Source organism: Aquarana catesbeiana, linkage group LG09 (assembly GCF_042186555.1).
Source record: "Aquarana catesbeiana isolate 2022-GZ linkage group LG09, ASM4218655v1, whole genome shotgun sequence".
NCBI lineage: Eukaryota > Metazoa > Chordata > Amphibia > Anura > Ranidae > Aquarana > Aquarana catesbeiana.
In genome coordinates this window covers 268,771,793-268,794,036 of record NC_133332.1, presented here as the reverse complement: position 1 = coordinate 268,794,036, position 22,244 = coordinate 268,771,793, and the positions used below count along the sequence as shown (strand labels likewise).

The following is a 22,244-nucleotide window of genomic DNA, read 5'->3' as shown; positions in this document are numbered from 1 at the left end:
TGTAATATATGTGAGAGGAATGGTGTAGGTTGTTTGTTAGGAGCATAGTAGGAAATCACCGTGATTGCTGTATCCATTATATAACCCATGAGTATCAGGTATCTACCTTCTGGGTCTTTAATTTCTGATGATAAGGTGAATGGTGTGGATCGGTGAAATGCAATTAGAGTTCCCCTTTGCTTGGTACAGGCAGAAGCCGTGTAAATTTGTTGATAAAAAGGAGAAATATATTTTGGAGTAGAATCTTTGGTGAAGTGTGTTTCTTGGAGGCATACTATGTGAGCCTTCTTGTTATGGAAAGTACGGAAGGCTTTGGTCCTTTTTTGAGGGACATTTATTCCCTGAACATTCAGGGAAAGTATATTCAGTGGTGCCATGGCAATAGATCAAATAGTTTTGACTTTTTGTTATTCAGAGCTGACTGCGCAGATCAACCTGTGTGGACTGAAGAGATGAATAGATAGAAAAGAAACCAGTGAATTCTGGAGTAAAGAGTAAACAAAAAACATACGAGATTAGATGATACATTGTATAAATTATTTTTTGCAAGTAATCACAATTTACCCGTGAAAGAGAATAAATATCTCTCTCAGGGGAATAAGTGCCTTCGTCACACTCCCACATAATATGGTTGGGAGAATGAGGAGGGCTAATGGGGGTACACGGATCTTCCGCTTACAGGAGAGAAGTGCTATGTCAAAAGACATCAAAATGATGTTTCATTAATTGGAGTGCAGAATATAGTTTTTGTTGAAATTATTTATTCCAGGGTGGTTGTATATGGTTAGTCTTGCCCTAGGCCAGGGGTGTCCAAACTACGGCCCTCCAGCTGTTGCGGAACTACACTTCCCATGAGGCATTGTAAAACTCTGACATTCACAGACATGACTAGGCATGATGGGAGTTGTAGTTCCTTAACAACTGGAGGGCCATAGTTTGGACACCACTGCCCTAGGCTAAATAATTCAGTTAGAAAGGTACTGTTAATAACTTTGGTATTGATGAAGATAGTTTGAATTATTTTGGGATTTTAACCCTTTTAGAGTAAACAATTACATATTTTATTCATACGTAACTGTTTAGATATGTTAACTCATAAAATTGAGGTTGTATTGCTTCAGATTAGAATAAACAAAAACATAATTCTAGGAACTAGTTAGGTAATAATATATTTGTTTTAAGAAAAGAAAGAAAAAGCTTCCATTACTTCTGGATTATTGAACATATTTGTCCTAAAAAGTAATAAATCTATTGTTATTACCTGATAATATATAACTGAACAAGAATTTCCTTATTTCACTTATATATTCTAAGGCTATATGAATCAGAAGTAATAAGAAATATAACTGGAATGTAACATGATCCCACACAGTGTGTGACTATCAGAATGCAGTTACATTCAGTTATAAATATAGGTTTTTTTATAGAGAACCATCTCTTAGTATAATAAATGAAGAGATATCAGGAATTAGGATGTCAGTCCATTGAATCTTCTTGGTCCATGGATGATGTGGCATAACGGCCTCTTTTGTGAGAATGGTGATTCCCATTTTGTTCTGAAATTTTCTGGGTGCTGCCTGAAGGTGAAGATGATGCCATTCTTCTGCGTGTGGGAGTGTTGCTGCTTGTGGGTTCTGTCAGATTTAATTTTAAAAGGGTTTGTTGTAGTTCATCTGCTGATCTGCTTCTGTAAATTGTACCTTGGTAGTTAAATCTGACTGAAAAGGGGAAGCCCCATTGATACATAATGTTGTGGCTTTGCAGTTCCATTAGTTGGGGTTTCATGGATCGTCTTTTAGTAATAGTAAGTTGGGATAGGTCAGCAAAAATTTGATAATTGTGTCCTTGAAAATTAAGTTCCTTTTTTTCTCTTGCAGCAATTAGTATTTGTTCTTTCGTTCTGTAATAATGAAATTTTGTGATTATATCACGTGGGGGTCCATCTTTCTTTTTGGCTGTGATGGCTCTGTGTACCTTGTCCAGTTCTAAACGTTCAATAGGGATATCTGGCTTTAGTTCTTGTAATAGAGCAGTAATAGTAGATTGCAGGTCTGTCACAGTTTCAGGTATTCCCCTTAAACGTAAGTTTGAACGTCTGGCTCTATTTTCGTAATCTTCGAGCTTAGTTTGAAGTATTAAATTCTCTTTTTTTAATTGTTCCAATTCTGTTATATTTTCTTGGGTTGTAATTTCAATTTCATCCATTTTTATTTCTAAAGCTGCGGTGCGGTTTCCCAGCTCTCTTATTTCTTTGGTTAGGCTTTTTGTTATTTGGTCTGAGGTTTGTTTTAAAGCCTTATGAAGCATCTTTTCAAATTGTAATAATATTACTGGGGATACTGAGGAGGCTTGTGGAGAAGTTTGTGAGAGGATTTGTTCTGTATCTGACTCAAATGGAGAGTCTTGCTGTGACATTTTCTGTCTGTGAGAGCGCCCTGATGCTGTATCTTGTGAGGTGACTGGAGCTGCTTCAGCTGCAGTGAGTGCCTGTGAGCTCTTTGTGAGGTGATTTTTATTTCTGCCACGGTTTCCTCCCAGTACCATATTTCCTGCCCAAACTTTCACAGTTCCATGGGGCAAAAAGGTTCAAATGGATACCTTTTGAGCCTGCAGGCTCCGCTTTGTCCTTCTCTTCTCTCCTCAGCGGTGTGGAGCTCTAACAATGCATGTCTGCTCCGCCTCCTGCCCTCCAGGAATACTTTTTTAAGACTCTAATTCTCCCAATTCCCTTTCTGACTTTGATTATGGTGCCCTAGTCTCTCCTGGGCTGAATGATGCATCTTCTACAGCTTACACATTTGAACAAAAATCTTTACACTTGCCTAGCAAGGAGAAACAGTCAACAGCTTCTCTGAACCAACAGGAGACAGTTTCTAGCCATATTCAAGCTTTACTAGAAACTCTTAAGTTGGAGTACTTCATCTTACAGCAGGGTAGAAGCCCAAGCATTCTTTTAAGGCTTTACTGTATTATCCTGTGTTTGAGGAGCCGAGTGTTCAGTCTGAACATTTGCTGTTCGTGCTTTTGGCCATTTCTCGAACATTTTGGACGTTCAGCGGGAATTGTTCAGGTGAACATCTCATAAAGCACTGTTAAAGCCAACATCGGCCAGGTGCAAGACATTACCTAATGATGGTTTTTACCCAAGTTGCAGCCCACACACTATAAAAGGCTGCTTTCCCTAGAGTTTGATGAGGGACAGCTGGCATTGTTTGAGAGATTTGGTTAGTATAGTGTGCTACTGCTGCTTTGCCCTTACTATAGTACTGTTTATAGCACTTAGTACTGTATACAGTGCTGTATGTTTACTACTGATACTTTGCAGTGAATTGCAGTTTATGTGGTTAGGGAGAGGGGAGTGTAAGCCCACCTGCATTCACTGTGATTTCCTAAAACCCAACAGTCCTTTTTTAGGGCTGTTTTTTTTTTTGTGTGCATGTTCACTCAGGCTTTGCTGCTGTGTTGCTGCTACCACCCCCTCCACACACAGACACACTTCCCTTTTTGTCATTTCGGGTGTTACTTTGCAATTATTTATTAGAAGTCTTCTAATATTGGAAACAATTATACATTTATATTAATGCTGATGGGACATGAGAATAATATCGCTTCAACAATTTGTCCTTGAAAGGACTTTGATTTGCGACAGATATCAATTTTCACAGTAAACAGAGCTAGATGAATGCATGAGGTCATTATCATCTGACCAGTTGCACTCCTGAGGCTATTCAACTACCCCCCCCCCTCCACACACAAACAAAGTTGGCATGAGGCCTGAAGGATGATGGGTTGATGGACATCCTGTGTTGCTCATTTTATTTAAAAGAAACTCAAAGCAGAGCCTGGGAGAGGATTCAACTTTTGTGACCTTTTGGTTCCATATATCTTCCACAAAGGACATGTACATCTTTTGCTAAGACACATTTTTGAGGGTGGGTCAAGAATTGATGAGAGGCCTTGGTTTGTGTGGAAGAGTCTGACTGAGGATGTGTGTACGATAAAAGACAGACCTCCCCTTTCCCTGTCCATCCCCCTCTCCATTGTTTTACCCCTTTTCCTTATCTGTAATTATAATGTATTTACATCCCCACTGCAAATAAATCCAACCCTTTTTTTAAGAATTAGTCATCCTTCACAACATACAGGGATATACAATGTACTATTGACATAAACACAAGCACATTCACACACCAAAGGTTGAAGTGGATGGACTGGTGTCTTTTTTCAGCCTTACTGTCTATAACTAAAAATCCAGACACCCCAAATAGAGCACGTTTTACATTTGGCATCCCAGAAAGCGTGTGGTAATCCTAAAAGCCACCTAGAACCTACAGGACAAAAGAAGTTTTCTTTGCATTTTACAAGATTTCTTATATTTGTTTTCTTTAACCACTTCCGGACCAGCTGCCACAGTTTTACTGCGGCAGGTTGGCTCGGGTGGAGAAATCAACGTTACTTTACGTTGCTTTTCCTTTCGGCCACTAGGGGCGCGTGCGCTCGCCTGCAGCGTGTGCCTGGAGCCGATGCGAGTGCCCGGCGGGCGCAATGACCACCAGGCACCTGCGATCGCTCGTGACAGAGCGAGAACCGGGATCTGTGTGTGTAAAGACACAAATCCCGGTTCTTTCAGGGGAGTAGAGACAGATCGTGTATTCATACTAAGTATGAACACAATCTCTCTCTCCTCCTAGACATTCCCATCCCCCCTACAGTGAGAGCACACCTAGGGAACACAGTTAACTCCTTGATCGCCCTTTAGTGTTAACCCCTTCCCTGCCAGTGACAGACATTTACACAGTAATCAGTGCATTTTTATAGCACTGATCGCTGTATAATTGTCAATGGTCCCAAAAATGTGTCAAAAGTGTCCAATTTGTCCTCCGCAATATCGCAGTCCCGATAAAAATCACAGATTGCCCACCATTACTAATAAAAAATAAATAAATCAATAATAAAAATGCCATAAATCTATCCCCTATTTTGTATACGCTATAACTTTTGCGCAAACCAATCAATATACGCTTATTGCGATTCTTTTTACCATAAATATGTAGAATACATATCGGCCTAAACTGAGGAAAAAAATTAGTTTTTTGAAAAAAAAAGTGGGATATTTGATATTTATTATAGCAAAAAGTAAAAGATATTGTGTTTTTTTCAAAATTGTCTTCTTTTGTTTAGAGCGCAAAAAATAAAAACTGCAGAGGTGATCAAATACCATCAAAAGAAAGCTCTATTTGTGGGAAAAAAGGACATCAATTTTATTTGGGTACAGCGTTGCAATTGTCATTTATAGCGACTCAGTGCCATATTGCAAAAAATGGCCTAGTCACTGAGCAGCCAAATCTTCTGGGGCTGAAATGGTCAAGGAAAAATAAAAAAGTAATAAAAAAGTGTTTTAGATCTTTTTCTTAATGTATCATCAGATCTCCTGGGATCTTTATGGGAGAGAGATCTACACATTTCCTGGGACTTGGATTGGCAGGACATAGCAAACGACTTGTCTAAGATTTTGACCAATACTGTCTTGATAGAATCAAATTATTAAACCCTTTTATGCTGGTATTTAGCACCAACTAGGATAGCCAAGATGCACCTATCTGCCTCTGAATTGTTTTCATCAACGTGAACAGCCGGGAACGATGTTTCATGTGTGGTGGCAAGACCCAAGGTTTCCCGGTTTTGGATAAGAATTTTTAACCTCATACGTTCGGTCACAGACATCAATCTTGCTAGGGCCCAAGAAACAGCCTTGTTTCAGTAATTAGACTCCAATATCCCGAAATTGTCTAAACCGCTCATGATTTTGGCAGCAAAAAGCGCTTTGTGTTAAAATAGCTGTGGTATACTTAGATTAACATACATTGAAATGGATTATGGTGAATGATAAACTCACCTGTACCTTTCCTTCTTTTTTCTGTTGGATTTGATCTGATTCTATCCTAGTGGACATTGATTTTTCATTGGTGCCTTTTTTGAGGATGGGGCTCCTATACCTTTAATATCATAAGTATGGCCTTGATATGCTCCAGTTCATACCTTGCACATGATATTATTATTGTTTGTTGATGTTTGACCTGCTCATAGGGATAACATTTCCACTGATAACTACCCTTCCCTAACTTAAAGGGGTTGTAAACCTTCGCGTTTTTTCACCTTAATGCATTAAGGTGAAAAAACACCTGGCAGTGACCGGCCCCCCAGCCCCCCCCCATTTTACTTACCTGAGCCCTGGAACTTGACCCACCAGGGACGCGCTGTTTCTCTGCCCGGGGCCGAGTCATACATTTGGCGGTTATGGACACTGAATGCTGGACTCGGGAGCGCGCCCGCAAGGTAACCCCCTTGGGGAAGCACCTTCTCTAGTGGGTTATCTGATGCAGGGAGGAGCCGCGAGAGCCACTGGGAAAACCCAGGAGAGCAGATTTGGGGCCACTCTGTGCAAAACGAGCTGCACAATGGAGGTAAGTATGATATGTTTGTTATTTAAAAAAAAAAAAAAAAAAAAAAAAGAACCCTTACAATCCCTTTAAGTTCACTTTTTGGTTTGTATTGTTTAAAAAAAAAAAAGATTGAAATAAAAAACAAAAAACTTTTATTTTGCTTGTAGCATTTTCAAGTGTGTGTTTTGTGGTTAGATTTATTTTTTATGTTCTTTTGTGTTTGAGCTTTATTTTATTTTGTTAGGGTCTTTTATTTATTGGTTTATTTTAACAGGGTCGGCAGCAGCAGCAACATCAGCATGAATCACAGCAACATCAGCATGAATCTGTTGGTGTCACCAAAATAGGTACCCTTTGTTTGTAGCGGAGCATTGCACAGTACTGGGGTGCAGTTTAATCCACCAAAGGACCACAGTTCACAGTGCACCCAGACATCACTTCCAATAGCTGCAAAAGAAACAGGGAATAAGCCCCACATTATCTTCATCATGGCATGCTCCATATTATTTCATCAAAATAGGGAATAAGACTCACATTATCTTCATCATGCCTACAAGAAGAGGCAAAAGTTCCCATGCAGCTAATAGAGGGCAAGCAGCCTGTGTCCAGAGGCCAAAGCGGTGGTTATGGATGTGGTACACCATTTGAAGGCTGGACACATTTACTGTTGTTTTTGGGTGCTAGGAATGCTATACAGCCAGAGCATGCAGAAGAGGTGATGGAGTGGATAACCAAGCTTTAATTGTCCTCTGTCACCCAAGTGCAAACTAGCTCACATTCTGTGATGGACCCCCGTACTCAACAGGACTATGTCCACGCAAATGCTTCCTTTGTCCGGAACCAGTTGAGGGCAGAGGCTAGCAACGCTCTGCCCTGTTGCCAGCCCTTCTGCTGGGATGATGTGAGTTGAGACCGCAGTCCCATCCACTGATATTAGCTCACAGTTGTGTGCAGAGGCCAGTAGCATTCTGCCTTGTTAGCACTTCAGCTGAGGACACCACATCATCCACTCCGGCTAACTGTTGGGGAGTGACCGTCACCTCCTCACCACGGCCCCCTGGAACTGCCGCAAGTGCTTCAGCTAGAGGAGTCACTTGTATCCCCACAGATGCTTGGCAGAGCTCAGTGAAGTTTGGCCCTGATACCAGCTCTTCTGCTGCAGGCTCACCAGGTTGTTCTTCCTCAGCAGGACAGTCTATCAAATCCCCAATCTCTATAACTGGTGTCTGGGGATAGAGGTTCACCATCTCCTGTCCGTGGAACCCAAAAGATGCTATCAGTCCTGGGCAGAGGTTAGCAGAGCTCTGCCCTGTTGTAGCACTTCAGCTTTGGGGATGGCAATCTCCGGAGTTTCCACTGTCGATTCTATGGCATGCTGCTGGACAGGCATATTCCTCTATCCAACCTTGTCTTGTGCAGAAACACGTTTGTCAAAGTCAGTCAGCACTTGCTGCATCCAACATAAGACCTCCGCGTCCATAGCTGCGGGGGCAGGTGGGCAAAGCACACTGTTACTATGCCACATTGCCGACTCTTCAGCCAGGATTTCAGAGCTGTCGGCTGGTACTTCTGGATAGTCCCAGGCAAAGGGAGCCCCACCCTGCTGCTGAGCAGGGTCTAGCAGCTGTCTGTAGGCGATCTCCAGCTCCCATTCCTGAATGGCCAGAAACTCCAAAACACCACTCCAGATCCCTCCCAAAGTCAGGGTCCTTGGACAGCCTCCAGTACTACAGTCCCAGTCCACCGTAGTCAAAGCCTTCCATGGGGCTGTCATCCGCTGTCCAAGGGCACACTTGAGTTGTAGGCAGACAGAATCATACCATCCCAGCAGGACTTGCATTGATACTGGTCCCCTGTGCTGTATCCGCATCTCTCGCAACCTCCTTTGGAATTCCTCTTCTATGGTGGCTGGTATCTATACCTCTCTTGTCCTGCTATCCAGACCTTAGATCCTGGTGGTGGTTTGGACATGTTCACAGCCAGGAAGCATGATCCCACCACTGCCAACCAATTGTGACGGACCCGTACTCAACAGGACTATGTCCGCCGTAAATGCTTCCTTTGTCTGGAACCAGCACAATCCAAAATCCCTCCGAGCACCCAGTCATTAGCCGTAACTCAATGTAGGGTGAAAAACATCAAACTGTTTATTCAAACAAAAGTGTGGTGTTATGTTCACAGAGATCCCTGGCGTTTCCTGGCTGTGTAGCAGAATCTGCTAACACTGTTAGGTATTTATACGCCCAGGGATCAGGGAGAAAGCCAATCACAGCCCTTTACCATTTGGACATATGGAGAGGCATCAGGTGTTCGAGTTATAACCAGTCTTCTGGTCTCCAACGCCGATGCGGCGTCCAGCATCACCGCGTCTTGCACGGTGACGTTAGACGTCGACACGGCCGCCACCCAAACATCACACTGATACATCTTCTTCAGCTGTTGCGAATGACCCGGCGCACAAGGCATCAGAGGATGCCGGCGCAGGAGCAGGATTAACAATTGGAGTAAATGTTCTCACCTCTGTCACTCCTAAAATTCCCACCGTTTTCTTCCCTAAAAATCAGGGAAACTTCCCCACCCCCACGTCACGAACGCCACTTTAGCACCAAATTCCTCTACTAATCTTAACATTGTGAATCTTTCTTCTTATCCACTTACACAAGATGAAGTTTCAGTCCTTTCTAAAGGTCTTACCTTTGTTCCAGCAAACAAGCTGGACAAATTCGAAGTGATCAAAGACCTACACTTGTACACACGCAAACTCCTTTTAAAAAGCATGTTTGAAAAGACCAAACCTGATATGGAGGGTTGCCGAACCTTTAGTGAAAGACAGGGTTTGGACAATCTCAACTCGTTACTCGAGGAGAGTGAACCAAAAGACCTCATCGATATGATCGGTCTAGAGTCCCCCAGGAAAACTACTGCCAAAAAATCGTCCTTAAAAAAAACCTCCTCCCTATACCCTGCACCCAGCTCTAATCACAGTGTAGCAACATTTCTGAAAATGACTTGTCAAGAAATAAAAAGTTTGAAATCCACATCTCCTAATCTAGAAAATCTCACTAGAAGTGAGAAAATTGCTCTAAAAAATCTATCAAGTAATCATGAAATTACTATAAAGGATTCCGATAAAGGAGGTAACATAGTCCTTATGGACAATGACAAATACAGTCGTATGTGTATAATATTCTAAGTAACCGTGACTGGTATCGTCCAGTAGGTTCCGATACTGTTGAAACCTTTAATAAAAAATGATATGCATTTGTAGATGAGGCATTCCTAAACAGAGTTATTTCCAAACAAACACTTGAATTTATTCGCACCCCCTACCCCAGGATAGCGACCTTTTATTCGCTCCTCAAAATCCACAAAAACACCACAGACCCCCCAGGGAGACCAATAATATCTTGTAATGGGGCTATCACCGAAAATTTGTCACGCTTAGTAGATGAACATATTAAGCCTTTTGTTCTCTCAATACCATCGTACGTTCGCGACACCATTCATTTGTTACAAATTATTGAAGGTGTACAGGTCTCAGGGTCTGTACGAGGAATGCATTCTTGCAAGTATCGACGTAGAAGCCCTCTACAGTTCGATACTGCATTCCAAGGGACTTGCATGTGTTCAAAAGGTCCTTTCCCAAACCAGCCACCATGAGAGTTCATTTAATGATTTCATACTCCTCTCTTTGGATTACATATTGAGACACAATGTCTTTTCATTCGATGATTGTTTTTTTCCTCCAGGTGCTGGGCATAGCCAGGGGCACTTGTTGTGCCAATCTGTACCTGGGGGAATGGGAGCATACCATTTTTAGCGACAAGGACCTCTCTATGTACCTGTGCCACGTTGTCATGTGGCACAGGTACATAGATGACATCTTCGTCATTTGGGATTGGTCTCAAAATTGCTGGACGAATGTCTGCTAGCCCTGAATAAAAACAAATTTAATTTAAAATTTACCATACTTTCAGATGCATGAAAAATTACATTCTTGGATGTCGAGATATTTAAAAATGACACCAATATGCTTTCTTGCAAATTATATAGAAAAATTACTGCAGGCAACACCATTCTTCATTCGTCCAGCTTTCACCCAAGACCTCTGGTTGAGTCCATCCCACATGGACAATATTTACGAATTAAGCACAATTGCTCCAACCATTCAGAGTTCAAACGCGAAGCATACAATCTAAAACAATGCTTGCTCGAAAGGGGCTACAGCCATAAAAGCCTTAAGAAGGCCTTTAAACGTGCAGAAACTCACAATAGACATGACCTACTGACCCCTAAAATTAAATCTTCAGACACTGGCAACCGAATTATTACAACTTATTCCAGTGTTAATGCCCAGCTTACACACATTTGTAAAAAGTACTGGCATCTTTTAACCTCAGACCCTGTGATAGGACCATTTGTACCCCCTGCTCCCACTATGACATACAGACATGCCACCTCTTTGGATGATCTTCTAGTAAAGAGTGAGTTTCGGGGATCTAAGAGAGGAGACCCATACAGAACACTAGGAACTTTTCCTTGTGGTTCGTGTACATACTGCAAATGTATGGATTCTAGAAAAGACATATACCTACCCAATGGAATGCGATTCATTCCAAAACATTTTTCAAATTGCCAAACCAATGCAGTTGTTTATCTCTTACTATGCAGTTGTAACTGCTTCTATGTGGGCAAGACCACACAGAAGCTAAGGCAAAGAATATACCGTCATATTAAAGCCATGCAGACAAGCAACCCTGATGTGCCCCTTGGTAGACATGTCCTACAGATTCATGGTGGTAATTGTCCAACAATAAAGGTTTTGGTCTTGGATCGGATACACCCCAGCTTTCATGTAGGAGACCTCAATAAACTCCTCCTACAACGAGAACTCAGGTGGATATCAAATTTAAATGCAACATCACCCCCTGGCCTCAATGAGGCATTTAATCTTAAGCCCTTTTTACCAGGTTTCTCTTCAGGGCCATATGACAGAGATCTTTAGAAAAATATATATTATAGGTTTTGGGTTTCGTGTTTTTTTTTCCCATTATTTCCAATCTCAATTTTAAATTCAATACTATTCAGATATTGAAAAATTGGATATATAGCAATAAGCATTATTTTTGTACTCTACTCTGTATACGCTCTTGAGGTTTCTCTATTTTTATGTAACATCATATTTTGATATGTTGTACTGTTATAACCATACTATGATTGTCTATTTGTTTTCTCTGTTATAGATATTGTCTTACATGAATAAACAATGTAGGGAACTGCACAGATGACAACCGAGGGTTAAAGACAAATTCTGCTGCATTGTTTCTCATATATATTATTTATTGCAGATCTGCACTTTGCCGCCCCCTGTGGCCCATCGAGGCTCCCTGGCACACAGGAGCCCTGCAGTGATTTCTTAAACCACTCCGGGGCACCTTCCCATCAGGGTTGCATTGGCGAGGGCATCTGTGGAGACAGTCGCTCTCCGCGCCTGTGCCCTGGACATCTCCATCCCATCCAGATAATCCGCCCACTGTTGTGCCGGCGGCCGTGTCGACATCTGACGTCACCGCACAAGACACGGGGACGACGCATCGGCCGGGGGATGCCTCGAGGCACAGGTGTTGCGTGGAGACATTAGCTGATGGTCCGCAACACCTGATGCGTTTCCACATGTCCAAATGGTAAAAGGCTGTGATTGGCTTTCTCCCTGATCCCTGGGCGTATAAATAGCTAACAGTGTTAGCAGATTCTGCTACACAGCCAGGAAACGCCAGGGATCTCTGTGAACATAACACCACAATGAAATTACAGGTAATGGAGATTACGGTACTTAATATATATATATATTCATTTATTTTCCTTACCAGATATCTATCTCCCTTCTAAGGGGTAATCCTTGCGAGCTTTGAAGGATCGCTCTGAGGCGGCTACCTGATCTGCCTTCACTCACTTTGCTGCAGTCATTCCAGTTTCATGGGATTGAATCTTTTAAAAAATATTCAAAGCTATATCAACTTAATACACTATGAAGGTGCAGTTCAGCGGAATTTGAGACCTGACGTTTCGCCTATCCCACTGACTTGTATTGTTATAAGGAGAACACAGAGTTGTGAGTACAAGATATATTTATTTCATCAATCATATGTGCTATATTGTTGCTTTACCAAAACAGCGAATGTAAATGTTAAGTACGTCATTTAAACTATTATAATATTGATATCCCCCTTTTTCTTTAATAGAAATAGAACAGCATGCTTTCATGTAACCCCTGAAGAAGGAAATATATACGTCAAAAAAAATCTCCCCCCCTCATTTTCTGAAACATGTTGGGTATCTTTGGTTCACACACCGCATTGACTTTGACGCCCAGTCTGGACCTGCGGTGTGTTCCAAATATAGCAGCTGTTTTGTCTATTCACAATGTGTTTCACATTGTTTTTAGGTGATTTTTGTATATACATATATTGTTGTTCATTTTTGTACCAATAAAGTTTAAAGATTTTTTATCTACCTCATATTTTTATTTGGTGTACCCTGCTCTAAATTCTCTCTCTGTCCGCAATATCCCTGGGGCATCTTTTCCATACATCTTATGCAGCATATAGAGTTTCCTATTACTACTTTTGTTGGCGTATTAAAGTTACAATGCCTATATAGTCAGAAATTAAAGCGGAGCGCCACCTAAAAGGGGAAGTTCTGCTTATTTGCCTCCTCCCCTGCTGCCACATTTGGAAACTTTTGGTGCGGGTACCTGGTTTTGACGGATACCTGCTCCCATTTCCGGCTGACTTCGCCACAGCGAAATCACCCGGGAGTTCGCCCCCCTCCTCCTTCCCCCGTGACTGGGTCATTCACAAATCGCAGCGCGCTTTGTGCATGCGCAGTAGGGAACTGGCTTTGAAGATGGTGGCAGCAGCACCCAGGAGCCTATTGAAAAATTGGTTCCGGTGAAGACACCGCTGGATTCGTGGACAGGTAAGTGTCCTAATATTAAAAGTCAGCAGCTACAGTATTTGTAGCTGCTGACTTTAATTTTTTTCTGAAGGAGCCTGGATCTCCGCTTAACAGGAAGTTTATAAGACTTTGAAATAAACAGAACAGCATTTTCTACTGCCTTTTCTCTACAGCATTTCCTGCTTTTCCTGGGTTAACCTGAAAGACAGCTGAACTCAGAATGAACAGGCCACAAGTATTTTGATTCCAAAGACAGCAATGTCTACTGCAGCTCTGCTCTTTCTATCTCTTCACTGTCAATATACACCAAGGCTAGCATGATATGCGTGTCTGTGGTGGAGTGCTGAGTAAACACTAATGAGTGAAACATACTGTACATCTGTTTACATTCTATCAACATATTTCATGTATACAATGGTCTTTATAAATAAAAACAAAAACCCATAACCATTTGGTTTTCACCCCCCCCAGATACAAGAATGGAAGAATTTGACTGTATGACCTGCATTTTATATGGATATAGCTTACCATACAAGCAGTGCTCCAAATATCAGCAGGAGGTCCATAGCCAGCACCAATCAACACCTCCAAGGCTCGGTACTGTCGTGTCTGTATATCGTCAGTAAAATGTTTGTGCTTTGAAGACAAGAAGAAACAAAAGCTGGAAATGCTATTTACCTCTTAGTAAAGCTGAGAATTACTCTATCAGGATTGAAATCTTTTGTAAAAAACTTACCACCCAACAAGCATTCCCCAGATCTGCGATTTTAATAGAAATTTTGTCAGCATTTTGTGGTTCTAGAGGGTTGACCAAGAAATCTGTGGCTTTGAATGACACTGTAAGCAGAGAAAAGAGATATACACTATATTGTCAAAAGTATTGGCACACCTGCCTGTACGCACATATGAACTTTATTGGCATCCCCGTCTTAGTCCGTTGGGTTCAATATTGCGCTGGCTTACTCTTTTCAGCTATAAGGGCTTCAACTCTTCTGGGAAGGCTGTCCACAAGGTTTAGCAGTGTGGCTATGGGAATGTTTGACCATTCTTCCCAGTGCATTTGTGAGGTCCGGCACTGATGTTGGACAAGAAGGCCTGGCTCACAGTCTCCGCTCTACTTCATCCCAAAGGTGTTTTATCGGGTGCAGGCCAGTCAAGTTCCTCCACCCCAAACTGGCTCATCCATGTCTTTATGGGCCTTGCTTTGTGCACTGGTCCAAACCATTTGGTGGTGGGGATTATGGTGTGGGGTTGTTTTTCAGGGATTGTGCTTGGCCCTTTAGTTCCAGTGAAGGAAGGCATCAGCATACCAAGACATTTTGGACAATTTCATGCTCCCAACTTCATGGGAACAGTTTAGGGTTTGGCCCCTTCCTGTTCCAAAATGACTGTGCACCAGTGCACAAAGCAAGGTCCATAAAGACATGGATGAGTGAGTTTGGGGTGGAGGAACTTGACGGGCCTGCACAGAGTCCTGACTTCAACCCGATAGAATACCTTTGGGATGATTTAGAGCGGAGACTGCGAGCCATGCCTCCTCGTCCAACATCAGTGCCTGACCTCACAAATGTGCTTGTGGAAGAATGGTCAAACATTCCCATAGACACACTCTTAAACCTTGTGGACAGCTTTCCCAGAAGAGTTGAAGCTGTTATAGCTGCAAAGGGTGGGCCAACTTAATATTGAACCATAAGGAATAAGACTGGGATGCCATTAAAGTTAATGTGCGTGTGAAGGCAGGCATCCCAACATTTTTGATAATAGAGTGTACTTGTGAAGGAGAAAATAGAACAGCCATTTTATTTATAAAACATTCAGTTTCGATTAAGCAGACACATTGCATGCATTCTGTATTTAGAAGACTTAGGCCCCTTTCACACTGGTGCGCTTTTGCACAAATGCACTTTTTGCAAGACTGAAACATTAAAGCAGTGACAAAGTCAGGTCCCACTCATTCTAGGACATATAAATTGCAATATAAATCCCTAAAATATTGAGGATTAGAAAATTACAAAAGGCACTGGAGGGGCAGCAATCAAATTAGAACACTAAGCCTGGGTTCACACATGTGCGGTGCGAATTGAAGCTCAGGTTTCACTGGGAACATAAAAATCAGTTGTTCAGAGGTTCCTCTGCGTTTTAGCTGCAGATCAGTGAGCAGGGAGGGGGGGGGTGTAGCGAGGAGAAGGAGAAAATCCATTTTCAGAACGCAATGCATCTGCGAATCAGATGCGTTCCCATAGAAGATAATGGCCTTGTAATTCGCACTGCAATGCCCAGAAAACGCACACATTTTTTGTGCAATGCGCAGTGCAAATGCAATGCACATATGTGAACCAGATGCATTCATATGAATGTATTTTAAAATGTCCTGCGAATTGGATGCGGTGTGAACGGGGGCTCAGACAAAGAGAATCCTGGTGGGTTTATGACTTGGGATCACTAGCGCCCAGGAGTTTAAATAAGATGTTTGACCTAAATAGTTTTTTGCCAGGTTCTTAATTTATAATAATTTTTAATTAATTATATTCATTTGTATTTCACATACCATGTTATGATATTTTTGCCTTGAGGTAGGATTCATTTAATTTATTTGTTTTATTGTATTGTATATTTATTTTATATAATGTTTTAATTCAATGAGTGGGTAGGTTATATATACATTTTATTTTGATCTGGTTACATCATGGTCCATAAAGGCTCAGGGGGTGCATTATCGCATAGTAAGGCTTTTGAAACAGGCTATAGGAAAATGGCCGCTGTGTGTCCCAATAAAGGCTACAGAAACATGGCGGCGGCAGCCGCTAAATAAAGAATGGTAAATACGTCAGCCAATCATATCTCCCGAGGAAATCACGAGAAGTGACGAAATTAGTGGGGGGGACCTAAGTGGCTAATGCACGAGGAACAAGGAGATGACCAGTAATAGGGCGTACACACGGTCGGACTTTGTTCGGACATTCCGACAACAAAATCCTAGGATTTTTTCCGACGGATGTTGGCTCAAACTTGTTTTGCCTACACACGGTCGCACAAAGTTGTCGGAATTTCCGATCGCCAACAACGCGGTGACGTACACCACGTACGACGAGACTAGAAAAGGCCGGTTCAGAACCAAGCGCGGCACCCTTTGGGCTCCTTTTGCTAATCTCGTGTTAGTAAAAGTTTGGTGAGAGACGATTCGCGCTTTTTCAGACTCGTGGCTTTCAGATCGTTTTCTGACGTTCAGTTTGTGCTTGTGGGTTTGTATCTGCTCTTCAGTGCGTGCAGTCAGTTCTTATCGGAGTTTTCTGTGTGATCTTGCCTGCTCGTTGCTGTTTTTCAGGTCGCTCTTCACAGGCCTTGCTGTTCTTCAGTGCGTTCTGTTACTTCGTTCTGAGCAGCCGATCGTTTTCTAGCCATGTTTCGTATGCGTACTCCTCGTAGAGTTCGTGCTGTGCGGGGGCTTGGTGTTGGGGTCCTGACCTTGACACAAGTCCAGTCCATGAACAGGGTGGGGAGGAGTTCATGGACCAAGAATTGGTTGCTTCAGCATGACCAGTTCTGTCATATGCCTTTGCTCCGTGAGATCCGTGAGAATAATCCTGATGATTTCAGGAACTTTCTCAGGATGACGGACCCCGTGTTTCACCGTTTGTTGGCTTCGCTGACCCCCTATATCAGCAGGCAGGATACCTGCATGAGGCAAGCCATCACTCCGGAGCAGAGGTTGGTCGCTACCTTGCGGTATTTGGCCACAGGGAGAAGCCTGCAGGACCTCAAGTTCTCGACAGGCATCTCCCCCCAGGCTCTGGGGATCATTATCCCAGAGACCTGTTCTGCCATCATCCAGGTCCTGCAGAAGGAGTATATGAAGGTAAGATTTTTATCCTTTTATATCACATTTTATTGTATTGAATGTTTGCTAATATACTGTATTTCTTTCCTCATTCCCTAATTACCATGATTGTAATATGCTGTGAATGTCCCCTTTGTCCTCATGCATGCTGGATTTTTATGTCATTATTATTTTAGGTCCTTCATACATATTTGCCCTTCAATAACCTCCCCAGCATGGTGTCTCCTGCCCTATATTCACCTCATGTAGTCACTTAACAATGTATTTTATCAGCTCCATAGTAGTGCTTTACCCCAAACACCCCCTAAAATGTTTGGAAATGTTATTTTTGATTTAAATTCAGGCAGAGGGCCAGAGGCTTTTTTTTGTGGTGTCCCCAAATTTTTTGTAACCCTCCCCCCCCAACTGCTAAGTCAGCTGATCCCATTTCATTATCCTCAATCATCTATCTGCTGACTTTGCCAAACCCATACACACTATACCCATCTCTTTACTGGTCAGATTTATGGATGAATTCCCCAAAGCATGTAGTGCAAGGGCCTGCCTGTCTACTTTCCAATGGTACTGTTTAAAGTTCTTGTATCCTATTATTATCTTGATAGGTAATAGCAGAATGTCCAAATGTCCTCAAATGTGTACAGTGTGTATTTATATCTTTGTATTATGACACTTCTTACCTGTCCAGTAGTCTGCCAATAGTGTAATTAAGGAGGGGCTGTTCCAAGTAATACCCTGTATTTAGGCATTCATCTCTCAATGAAGTGAAGAGTGTTACCTGTCCAAGAGTTCCCCCCCCCCCTATAATGTTAGAAATGGACCATGAGAGGGGGGGAGGGGGAATATGATAGGTGTACCTTATACTTTGTTGTTGTAAAATTCCCCTTAGTAAATGCTATCTGGAGGTTGACCCATAATGTTTGTGTCTAATCTGCTTGCCATGTTTCTGTGAAAAATAGTAATGTTTATTGTTTTTTCCTCAACAGTTTCCTTCCACGCCACAGGAATGGCAGACTGTGGCCTCCCACTTTGCCCAGCGGTGGGACTTTCCTAACTGCGGAGGGGCAATTGATGGGAAACACGTCCACATCGTCCCACCACCCAACTCGGGGTCGTACTATTATAATTACAAGGGGTTTAATAGTATAGTGATGTTGGCGGTGGTGTCGGCTAATTACGACTTCTTGTATGTGGACGTGGGGAAGAATGGCCGGATGTCCGATGGTGGAGTGATCGCCCAGACGGAGTTCTACAGGCGTCTCCAGAATGGCAGCTTGGACTTGCCACCTCCAGAGGACAATGTTGAAGGTCTCCCATTTGTGTTCGTTGCTGATGAAGCGTTTGCGCTGGGGGACCACCTGATGCGGCCCTTCCCGATGAGGACCCTCACCCCGGAACAGAGGGTTTTTAATTACCGGCTGGCCAGAGCCCGAAGAGTGGTGGAGAACACATTTGGAATCCTGGCCAGCCGGTTCCGACTATTTCTGACACCCATCCATATGGCGGAGTATAAACTGAACCATATTATACTGGCGTGCTGTGTTCTCCATAATTTTTTAAGAAAACATTCAGCCAACTATGCTGGCTCAGTTGGGCCTGAGGCCGGAATACCAAATACATCAACAATGACGGCGCTTGAAAGCGGCCGTCCTGGCTTGCCCTCCCTGAGTGCCCGTGATGTCCGGTTACGATACCTGGAGTTCTTTGCGGGTAGGGGGGCTATCAATATGCCAGACAATCTGTGACACCTTTTTCAAATAAAAAACAACCAAAAGCAATTCTTGGTGGACATTTACTGCTTGTGTTTGTTTGAGCTGACCCTGACAGAAATGTGTTGAGTGCAGAAAATGTCGTGATTGGGTAACCTTATAAAGAATAGTGTTGGCTGGTACTTCCTAAATGCAAAAACACATTTCACTACAAGTGCACTTGCAACTGCACTGAACCTGCACTTGTAGTGCAAAGTGTATTTGCCCTTAGGAAATAACCCCCATTTTTGCATAAAACAGCAATTACATCACCCCAAAAGTGTTGTAGTGTTGAGACAATAATCCACACATTCTTGAGTAAGGCACTTTTTTATACCTGCACAATCACATGTGCATTTACCAAAGGTTTTTAAAACAAAACAACATGTTTGTTGTATAACAATTTTTGGGGGGGCATTATCAAAAATCGAAATATCCATTTCAGATAAAACAGGCCTGTGTAAAACCAACAAGAAAGCCAAAAAACTTGAACTTACAAAGTTCACATTAGGTAAAACCTGAAGGCTAGATCAGACATCAGTATTTAGGAACTGGGTTTGATATAGCGTTCAGATGGGGGGAAATCACCCCTGGAAAAGCCAAATTTGGAAGATGCACACCAATTTACGAATGTCAACATGTGCTATCTGCCATCAGGGGGGATCAAGGGATGTGTTTTGGGGGAGCAAGCCCTTCCTCAATGCTACTTTATAATTGAGGAAGGGGTTGCACCCCCAAAACGCGTCCATTGATCTCCCGTGATGGCAGATAGCACATGTTGGCACACTGTGTGCATCCTCCAAATTTGGCTTTTCTAAACATTGTAAAAATTTTTGTAAGATAAAACAGGTGATTTTGTGGGGTTTAAATTCGCCCCAAAACATCAATGATGTTATTATTTTTTTTAAAAATATCAGTGATTTGTTGCTGGATGTTTTGCAATTGGAGATTACACCCCATGATCTCCCCGACCAGTATCTTGGCACTTTCAGATGTAAAGCGTTCTGGATCACGATCACCTAAAAAGAGATAAAGAACAAAAAAAACAGGTCTCAAAAATCTGCCAACATCCATCTCTTTTACCTGAGCCTGTGGTCGCAGACACTCACCTGTTGTGCCAATCTCCACCACGTCTTCTTCTTCCTCCTGCTCTTCTTCTTGGGTTGGTATTTCCCCTTCTTCCAGAGGGGGGGGGTCTCTGGTCTCCTGGGATGAGGAGTGTCCTCCGAGTCTTTTCTCCCCTATGTAAAACAAAAATGGTATACTTAGCACACAGATATTTGATGGCAGAACTAGAAATAGGAAACATTGCTTGGAAGTGGGGTACAATTGTCTATTTTAGCAGAGTTCCAAGATGTATATTTTTTATTGCCCTTTGTCAAGCTGCAATACTTTACCTGTTTGGTACAAGCTTCACAGATGTAGCCCCCCTATAGTATACACTGGAGCACCTGTGTGGCCCCCCTAATAAAAATGGTGTTCTTGTGTCCCACACTAGTGCTCCAGTGTCCAGATGTGAAAACAGCTGCTCAGTGTCCTCTCCTTACACAGAATCTAGTTTGCATTTCATTCTAGTAACAAACTCATCTACACAAACAAATATTTGGCATCCAAGTAGGCCCAAAAAAAATGTGGGAAAATGCATATGGCCTAAACAATGGTGTTCTAGAGGCCGAAAGAAAAATGTTTGATACGAACGAATAATGGGCCCATGAACATTAAAGTTGACCTTTTTAAACGTTACAATTACTAAAAGCATATGGAGCAGAACGAACGGAATAAAGACAGAAAGAATATGAACACAGCACAACTACTTACTTTTTTGCAGCACTCTCCGGATCTTTCGGTACTGCTCTGGCTCTCTCAACTTCAGGTCCGACCACCGCTTCCTGAGCTGATCTTTAGACCTTCGTACCCCGAAATTCCGCTCTAGACTCCTGACCACTTTCGCCATGATCTTGGCCTTTCGGATGTTCGGGTTTCCGTCATAGTCGGACTTCCTCATGATGTCGACCATCTCCAACATCTCCCCAAACGACATATTTGTGGCCTTAAAACGTCTCCTTCTGGATCGGGACGTGCCTGGATCCGCCCTTTCCTCCTCCTCCTCCTCGTTGCTACAATTAGCCCGCACCTGCTGTATGTCCGCCATCATGCTCTTCACCCACTGCGCAGAACGAAAAGGGGCGGGGAATACACTAGAAAGAACGTCAGGGGCGGGCGGAGTTACACGCATGCGCAGTGTATATAAAGCGTAACACGCGTGCGTATTACGTTTGATCTGTGAGCGGAGGAAGGAGCACTGAACGCGGCGATCGTAAGAACGAAGGTAAGAGACAAACTGTGGCCTATACTGCTTCTATAGATTGAGGCCTATATTGTAACAAGATTAGGAGAGTTTGGTGTGACATTAGGCTTTGTCTTGTGTTGTGTCTTGCAGTGAACATGGATATGGTACTGAAAGATCAGGACTTCATTTCAGTCTTCATAGAGATGCTAAGGGAGCTGCCCTGTCTGTGGGAGATTAAACACCCCCATTACAAGAACCAAACAAAGAGGAAGGCAGCACTGGAGCAATTGTGTGAAATTGTGAAGCAGGTGATCCCCACGGCAGACATCACTTTTTTAAAGATTTTCATTGGTGGCCTGAGGAGCACATATCTGAGGGAGCGCAATAAAGTCCTGGATTCGCAGAGATCCGGAGCAGCAGGTGACATCTATGTCCCCAGGATGTTGTACTACAACAGGCTGCACTTTCTGGCAGGCCAGACTGAACCCAGGCCATCCCTCTCCAGTCTTCCTTCCACGCTTCCTTCCCCCCTGGCTGAGGCTTCTGACGCCCAACCTGGGCCTTCCAGGCCACATGTAGAGGAGCCCAGATTGAGCCAGGTATAGCATTCCTCTAAATATTTCTGCTTGTCCAATCAATGATGTGAACTAGATGTTAGTTGGGAGTACTAATTTATGATTGTGATTGATGATGCAAAAACTAAAACCATGTCCCTTTTTCATACACAGGGAAGTCTCAGCCAGGAGATGGCCGGGCCGAGCCGGCTGGCTGATCTGCAGGTCCCTCCATCCCCCCTGGAAAGAGAAAGTGGCAGTAGGAGGAGTACCCTAGAGGAGGCGGCTATCAGATTTTTTTGTAGGGCTACAGAGGTCCTGGGAGCACCACACACCAGGCAGGAGAACATTGCTGCATTCATAGCATATAAAATGCAGAGGATGGAGGAGGGCCAAAAAGCCATGTGTGAGGCCCTC

General features: G+C 42.9%; 1 protein-coding gene across 4 annotated transcripts in view; it reads right to left on the bottom strand.

Annotated features, from left to right (window-relative positions):
• SRPK3 (SRSF protein kinase 3) overlaps nt 1-22,244 on the bottom strand; it is a 261,895-nt gene that overhangs the window by 18,451 nt on the left and 221,200 nt on the right. For all 4 annotated transcript variants that reach the window (XM_073600335.1, XM_073600334.1, XM_073600332.1 and 1 more), the window contains 2 exons: nt 14,137-14,237; nt 13,929-14,036 (listed from right to left, as the gene is read on the bottom strand). In XM_073600335.1, the coding sequence (XP_073456436.1) occupies nt 13,929-14,036; nt 14,137-14,237 (209 nt within the window). The remainder of the gene's footprint in view (nt 1-13,928; nt 14,037-14,136; nt 14,238-22,244) is intronic.